Source organism: Anastrepha ludens, chromosome X (genome assembly GCF_028408465.1).
Source record: "Anastrepha ludens isolate Willacy chromosome X, idAnaLude1.1, whole genome shotgun sequence".
In the NCBI taxonomy this organism is placed as follows: domain Eukaryota; kingdom Metazoa; phylum Arthropoda; class Insecta; order Diptera; family Tephritidae; genus Anastrepha; species Anastrepha ludens.
Window position 1 is genome coordinate 26086037 of NC_071503.1, and position 8639 is coordinate 26094675.

Here is an 8639-nt window from a genome sequence, read left to right on the forward strand (position 1 = left end):
CATGAAAAAGCTCCTCTGCCATTTGAAGCGGCATACAATTATAGTACCCTCCATTTGTGGAAAAACTACAAAATCCACAAATAGGAGCAGAAGGTGAGCCAAATACTAAACAATAACACCCTATTATTATAGATCACAGATCAAAATCAGTGGAATAACCCAGATTTATGTCTTTCGAAGGACAAAAATGTGTGGGAAATGTTTTATAATTTTACAACAACTGTAGACCGATAAGAAAGTACAGAGTAATTTTATGAGAAGTAATTACAGGTAGTTACATACGAATCAGTAATCGTTAAACCTTGGCTATAAAATAATTAAGCAAAACGTCGAGCACATGTGTATTATATTATATTTGGGTGATCTAAAGAGCATAGCTAAAATAGTTTTAACCTTTTGCACGCGAAACTTCTTTTTAATGTAATGTATTTCGCTCTACTAATGAATAACAGAACTGACTTGAATTTGCTCCAATTTTGCTATCTAAAACGTAAAGTTTTAAAAGATTGCATTTGCAATTTGTAAATAGAATAAATGAAGTTATTACGATCAGTTTTTGTTCTTATGTTATGAATTGAAATTTGTTTGCATTGTCTCCCTATCGTAGCCGTTGGGTTGGAAGACAAATTTTAAATGGCTCCGCTGCGGAGCCCTCGAGTGCAAAGGTTTAATTGAGGTTGAGGTGTACTTTTGGGTTGATGAGTCATAATGTAGAAAATTTATAATCGGAAATATCTACTTTCTAGAATTCCGCTTTTACCAAATCGTTGGTAGTTTAGAAAATGAAATTTCGGCACACTTATATGAAATAGTTGTATAATGCTGTATACGGTTATATAAATTACTTAGATACTTTTTCAAATCTTAATTTTTTGCTTACAGGTTTAATATCACGGTGTAAAAATCCAACTGAATGTATAGATTCAATAGCTTTCAAGATTTGTAGTCCCAATCGCAATGTTGTGCTCAGTGAAAATGCACCACGAGGTTGCGCTCGACGCAATTCCGCTAGGTTTTTGCCTTGTAATTGCATCACAACATAATTGAATCGGTCATTTCGACCACAACCAATAAAACGGCAAACGTGCTCCTTCCCCTGTAACTTTTTTAATACTGCAACTTCCATTTTTAAAACTTGCTTCGGCTGACGTGCAGATTCTACTTTCAACGCAACTTGCTCTCGAGTTATCAAATCTTGTCCCTCATAGATTTCGCCAAAACCTCCACCACCTATTTTCCGCACAACCTATAATAAAAATTTTTAGATACTGTAATATCTTTAATAATAATGTTTACATACTTTCCAACGCTCTTTGACCACGTGACCTGGTTGCAAGAGATCTTCTGAAGTCATTTTAACTATTAAGGCTTTAACACGGTTGTCAGAGTTTTTGCTATTGAGATTATTGCTTTTTTCTTCTAAACGTGAAATTGGTGACTGCACCCGAAATGTTACCCGATTACGAATGCTTAGGCAACAATGATTCGCAGGAAGTGTTGTTGATCGACGCACAGCGTTTGAGACACACGGACGTTGACCCTCACAAAGATCGATAATTTTCGAACCTGCATTCCCATCAATATTCGCGTGCTTATTTAATATTGGAGGTGGGGGTTTCGATGGCGGTTGCAATAACAGGAGTTGTACTGGTTTTTGGTTTTTTTCTTCCAAGCTTTTTTGATTAAACTGTTGTTTTTTTTTATGTATAAGTTGTAGGATGTCGTGCTTTGTTTTTGCATTTGTAACACCACGAGCTGATGTGGACTGATGATATAAATATTTGTGTTGCCGCTCTGGTGGTTGCAACCCAGTAACATTTTCGTAATTTCTGCAAAATGTAAAAAAGTATTATTAACGTAAATTTTCTAAAAACGTTTATATTGTTAAATAAACTAATATTTTTAATACAGGGTGGGCCATCTAAAATTTGCTTTTTGAATCGGCTATAAAAAAAACTAATCAATATTTTTTCAAATTTTTTTTTTTTTTTTTGAAGATTGAACCTTGTCATTTATGAATAAAAAATAATATCGTTCAAACGACTGCCACGACTGCCTTTACAGTAGGCGATTCGATCAACCCAATTTTTAAGCACATTTTCGATTGTTTGGGTTCCAATTTCATGAATGGCAACTTCGATTTCGTGTTTTAAAGCATCAATCGTCTCTGGTTGATTTGCATAGCATTTGTCCTTAGCGGCTCCCCACAAAAAATAGTCCAACGGGCTTAAATCACAGCTGCCAGGCGGCCAATTGATAACGGAATTCAAAAATGGTAGCCAAAAGTTCGAGTTCAACTTTGGCAGTGTGACAAGTTGCACCGTCCTGTTGAAACCAAATGTCGTCCATGTCATCCTCTTAAATTTTTGGAAACAAAAACTCGTTGAGCAAGTCACGGCACTCATTGATCTTAGGGTAGAACCGGGCTTGGTAGGCTTCATTGGCAAAATGCTAAATAGCAGAATCATTGAAGCGGAACTAGGAGAATCGGTGCTCAGGAGATTGGTGAGTAGAGGTACTCCGCAAGGTGGAGTCCTCTCACCGTTTCTATGGAACGCAGTTGTAAATAAACTTCTGTTAATACTGGAATCGGTGGGCTGTAAGGTGATAGCTTACGCCGATGATGTTGTTATTGCTGTCTCTGGTAAATTTGTATCTACATTAAGAGACCTAATACAAAATGCTCTAGATATACTTTCTAGGTGGGCAGGAAAGTGTGGTCTAGGAGTCAACCCAGACTAAACACAACTCATATTGTTCACTAGGAAACACAGAATCCCTCAGCTTAGTCCAATTATGCTCAAAGGGGAAGCTCTTGTGATTTCGGAAGAAACCAAGTACTTGGGACTAAACATAGATAGGAAACTGACTTCCAAGTCAAACACTTTAGAAAGAGTCAGGAAAGCGAACCTAGCTTTTTATAACTGCAAGAGAGCTTTAGGTAAGACCTGGGGAATTAAACCTAAGGTTGCTCATTGGCTATACACTGCTGTCGTCAGACCCATTCTTCTATATGGAAATGTTGTCTGGTGGTGTGCTATGCAGAAAAAAACCTATTCTAATTTATTGAATAAGGTGCAGAGATCAGCGGAATAAGCAATATGTGGCGTCATGAAAACCACGCCATCCATGGCTTTGGACATCATGCTACATCTGCCACCCCTAGATCTCTTCTGCAAATACTCAGCGGCCTGCGTCGCTTTAAGGCTCAAAGCGAGCTCACAATGGAGAACTGTCACACATGGACATTCAACCATTTTAGACTCCTACACGGATATACCCAGTGACTGTGATTATCACCCTCCCATTCTTTGCTTCGAAAGGAATTTCCTAATGAAAATCCCTTCTAGACTGGAATGACTTGAAGAAGATCCAACACCCAACACACCCGTTAAGATCTACACAGACGGATCTAAAATAGACACCGGTGTAGGATCAGGGTTATTTTGCGAAGAGCTTTCTATTAGTGAATCCTTTAAATTACCGGATCACTGTAGCGTTTCTCAAGCGGAAGTAAACGCTATTCATGAAGCCTTAAAATGGTTAAAGATAAACAGAATATCATCAACGGATATCTGCGTTCTATCAGACAGCCAAGCTGCCCTACGAGCCCTGGATGCATTCCAAACAACATCAAGGAGTGTGATGGCCAAACAATATCGTATAATATTATGCTGGGTCCCAGGCCACAGAGATATACCAGGGAACTGTAGGGCAGACCAACTTGGAAGAGAAGGTACCTGTATGCCAGACATAAGTAATTTTATGGAGATACCTCTCGCAACTTGTAAGCTTCTCATTAAGGACGCACTAATCAATTCTGCAAATCAGAGATGGACTAGCGCTTACACCTGCGAAATTGCTAGGCAAACATGGCCAAGGCTAAATTTACGTCTGTCCAAGAGTATTATAAAACTGAGTGGACTTCAAATCAGGACCTTAGTAGGGGCCCTCACAGGACATTGCCTCATAGGAAATAATGCAAGGAGATTAGGCGTATACACGCATGATTTCTGTCGTAGCTGCAGAAATGAGGAGGAATTGGAAACAATTCAACACCTTTTTTGCACATGCCCGGCTCTAGCCAGAAGCAGAAACCGATTTCTAAAATCCTACTTCTTAACGGATATAGATAATCTATACACTTTAGGTATCACCAACCTTTTACGCTTTGTCAAAAGCTCAGGATGGTTCAATATGGAAAGGGAAATGTAGCCCAGCCCCCGCGGCTCACAACGGACCCATTCCGTGGTCTAAGTGGCATCGTTGTCTCTATGTGCGATGCGGCTGCCAAACCTACCTACCTACCTATGTCACGGTAACGCTCGCCATTTCCTGTAACCGCGGAAGAAGAAGAAGACTCACCACTTTGGAAATAGGCTTTCAATATTACCCATTTGTTTAAGCGTATAGCGTCTCATTTCGTAAATGTCAAACCTTCAAGTAAATTATGAACACATTTGACATGTCATTTGTGTTACCATTCTCAAAAAAAATAGGTGGTTCAAAAAGCAAGCGCTATATGGCCCACCCTGAATCCATTTCTTGAATATATGTATATTACCCACTGACAGCTTAAAAAACCCACATAAGCTGAGATACGACAGTTCAATAATTCTCAGTCAAAGGATATCTAAGATAAACTTTTAAAAGCGAGAACAATTTATAATGAAATTGCGAAAAATAGAAATCTCTTTAAAAACGAAAAACAAAGTATTTGAAATGAAACTCAATGTGAATTAATTATTTTTTGATTGATTTAATTTAATTGCGCACATAGAATTGTCATCGAATTTTTCGCCACCTACACATTTAGTCAAGTGGTCTGCCAAACAATGGCTTCATTTATATATAAAATGTACCCTTAGTAACAAGGTTTGAATAAGTTAATTTAAAAAGCAGTAGATATGTAAAATTAAACAAGAATAAAAGTTTCAATTGTCATCCGTGTTGCCGTGGGTTCCTTTCGGATACTTAGCAAGTTAAATTTCTACCTATTCAGAATTGACCTCGACATATACAACATACCCTATGTCCGGAATTTGAAGGAACATCGTTAAACCTAACAACTCTTCACATGCACACTGAAACCTATTTATTTATCCCCTCTCTCTCTTTGGTCTCACCTCGTCGAAACTGCCTGTCTACTGAACTAAAAGATATACGAGATTGATGATAATTGATTACGGAAATAAGCAGCCATTTGTAAGCTGTTACAACAACAGTGTGTACCGAAAGGAACACGAGAAAAATGGGTAGCGGCCTAACATCTACAAAAATAAAACAATATCGTATTATCCGGCTTAGATATCTGCTCAGGCGACACCAAGCTTGAAACAGTTAAAACATACATATAGTAATATATCAGTACAGATATTTCTCACTGCCCTCACTGATACGGTATGATATGGTTTGTGAAGCACCACCTACGTCAACGATAAAGCATGCTTATCAAGCAGTTTCAATTCAATTAAATTTAATCAGTCTATGATATTGCAATCTTACAGACTTGAGTAAAACTTTTATGCAGATACTTAATGACTAAATATGTTTGATGGAAAATGTAAATAAAAAAACTATGAGAAATAACGTTCAAAGGACAATTTGAAAGTATTTCTGGGTATAAAATAATTCTTTAAAGTAGTATTAAATTCAACTAATGCTCGAGAAACTGGATCAAAAGAAAGGTAATTGACTCTAGTAAAAGGCACATAAAAAGGTAAATGTGAACGCAAGCTTGGATCGATGCAGAAACAAGGTTACAAACAAGCAGATCCTCTATTTACAAGAGACTTTATGCTACATACTAAACACGACTTTACATTCCCACTTAAAACTACTAATCTAATCGCCTCTCCCATTGGTCGAACCCCATTTAAGCCGCCGTTTCTTTGGGGAACGACGACTGATTGCTTCACCGTTCTTTAAGGGATATGCAAGCTGATGATGTGGCCTACGAACTACCAAATAGTCAATTCTACGTGGGGGAACAACATGGGTTTTACCAGACTAAGGACTTTTATTTCATCGATCTATCTCTGTTTCGATGTTCATACATGATATCCTAAGTGGTAGCATTGATTGACCATACTTAGGCCGACCGGTTCTCAACTATGCCGCGCCTGTCTGGTCGCCTGGAACCAGTGGTTCGCAGTGGACGAAGCTCCAGACCTGCCAAAATACTGGTATTAGGACCGCGACAGGATGCCTCCTGATGTCCCCAATTCAACACCTGCATGACGAGGCTCACATGCTCCCTGTTAAGGAGCACAACAAAATGCTCGGCAAGCAGTTTCTGCTAGGGTGTCACCGTAGGTCTCACCCATGCAGACACCTGCTCGAGCCTGAGCTACCTCCCAGGCACATCACGAGACACTTCCTCAACTACGTGGACGAGATCCAGGACAAACCAGACAGACCACTCCAGGATCAGACAGTGTACAGACAGGCCATAAACGACATTCATCGGGAGACCCTTACCACCTTCTTAAGCTCCCGACCTCCGAATGCCGTTATCGGAGTCCAACCACCACCTATTGCAGACGAAGGCCCTCAACTTCCCCGAGAGTCCCGCGTAACCTTGGCACAATTACATTCTGGATACTGTAGCAGGTTAAACTCCTACCTATCCAGAATCGAACCCAACATACTAAGCATATGTCCAACATGTGAAGGCACCCCGCACGACACTAACCACCTTTTCACATGCCCCATCAAACCCACTCATCTAACACCTCTCTCCCTCTGGACCCAACCCGTCGAAACACATCACGTTTTAGCTGCGTGATATGGAGTGAAACAATGTCCACTCAGTACTCCAGACAATATTTTACATTCCTTCCTTGGGATTGATAAAATTAAGTTGGTTGTTTTCGTGTTGCAAGTTCGTATCATTATTTTGGCAGTCCTGTCGAAGGTCGAGGCTTCTGATATAGACTCTGCTTCCAGCGTTAGTTCCTTATCTAGTTTCGTCTTCAAAACTGAGAGTAAGAAATATATTTTCGACATAATCAGTACCTGCCTTACGACTTACTTAACCATTTTAAGCTTACAAACTGATTAATGTTTGCGGACGATATAAAACTCCTCCAAGCAGCACATAGGTTGACAGACCATTTATTTCTGAATGTCAATAAATTTTTTATTTCAACATTTACCAGGAAGCCAAATTTCTCTTCTGTTAACTACAAGTTAAACAACTATACACTAAGTTGGAAGCGGAAAATAAATCTTAGTGTTATTTTCGATGCTAAACTTTCACTCACCAAACATATTGGTTATGTGATATCCAAAGCATTTGCAATGGTTGGTTTTATAAAAAGAAATTCCACTGACTTTAAAGACCCTAAACTTTCAAATCTCTCAATGTTGCCTTAGTAAGATCTCGCATTGAGGACTGTTCATTAATGTGGAACCCATACTTCGAGGCTCATTCGAGGAAAATCGTAGACGTAAAAACTTTTTTTCTACAAACATAGCGTTGTTTATAGCAGGCTGGCAAGATTATTCTGCCCCTTACATAAGTTGACGTAAATTACTTGGTTTGCGGTCATCACATGAAACCCAAATGTATTTCTCAATCATCTTTGTCTATAATATCATTAATGGTAATATAGATTGCAAGGAGTTATTGAGCCAATTTTAAAGCCATACTTTAATTTATAGTCTAAGGATTAATCGTTTTTTAACCTTTCTAATAATACGACTTATTATGCATTTAATGAACGTCTTGTACGATTTCCGCGTTTGCGTAACAATATTACCAACCAAAACAACTTGGTTGCTTTATCGAACGTCAATTCCGTTCGTTCAATTCTACAGGGTCCGGCACTTGAAGTGTAAAAATTAAAAAGGCCATCAATTTAGTTTGGAAAATTACTTTTATTCAATTCAAAGTTAAAAATGTGTGCAAACAATACAAAAGTAAGAGTCAAATTACTTTTTCTCGATATTACCACCTTTTGCCTTGACTATGGTCCTGAGATGGTTCGGAAATGAGTTGCAAGCCAAAGTCGCCCAAAGAGTATAATCCATCGGATTCGTGTCAGGTGAATTTAAGAGCCGTTGTGTGGCCGTTATGAAGTTCGGAACGTCGTTTTTCAGCCATTCTTGGTTCACTCGAGCTTTTTGAGACGGTGCCGAGTCCTCTTAAAACGTCCATGGTCTGCCACCGAAATGTATGTCTGTCCGCGGCTTCAAAGCAACATCCAGAATACTTTCAGGATAATGTTTCGCATTTACCTTGCCGCCAGGTTCGATGGAAACGATTGGAGAGCGCCCATCTTCGGTTACAGCGGCCCAAACCATTACCTGTCGCGGTTGCTGCCTTCTGGTGGCCAATCGATGACTCAAATTCTCGTATAAACGGTTGGTCAAATAAACCCCATCGTTTTGCGAGTTAACGAATTGCTCAATTTGAAAAATTTTCTCGTCAGAGAACACATTGTTCGGAATTTGACCACTTGCGGCCAAGCGAATCAACCCTTTTGCTCGCTCAAGTCTGATTTGTTGCTACTTTGGAGTGAGATCATGCGCCTTTTGGATCTGGTAAGGTTTGACTTTGAGATCATTTTTCAATATGCGGCGGATGCTACGGTCAGATATTTTCTGTTCTTTCGCCATTTGATTGGCCTTTCCTC

General features: G+C 39.2%; 1 protein-coding gene across 1 annotated transcript; it reads right to left on the reverse strand.

Annotated features, from left to right (window-relative positions):
• Nucleotides 1-578: 578 nt before the first annotated feature.
• Nucleotides 579-7041, reverse strand: LOC128869833 (tau-tubulin kinase homolog Asator-like). The gene is made up of 3 exons (XM_054112433.1): nt 7034-7041; nt 1301-1829; nt 579-1246 (listed from the first exon to the last, which is right to left on the reverse strand). The coding sequence occupies exons 1-3, from the start codon at nt 7039-7041 to the stop codon at nt 842-844; spliced, it is 942 nt and encodes a 313-aa protein (XP_053968408.1). The 3' UTR covers nt 579-841.
• Between the last annotated feature and the right edge of the window lie 1598 nt (nt 7042-8639).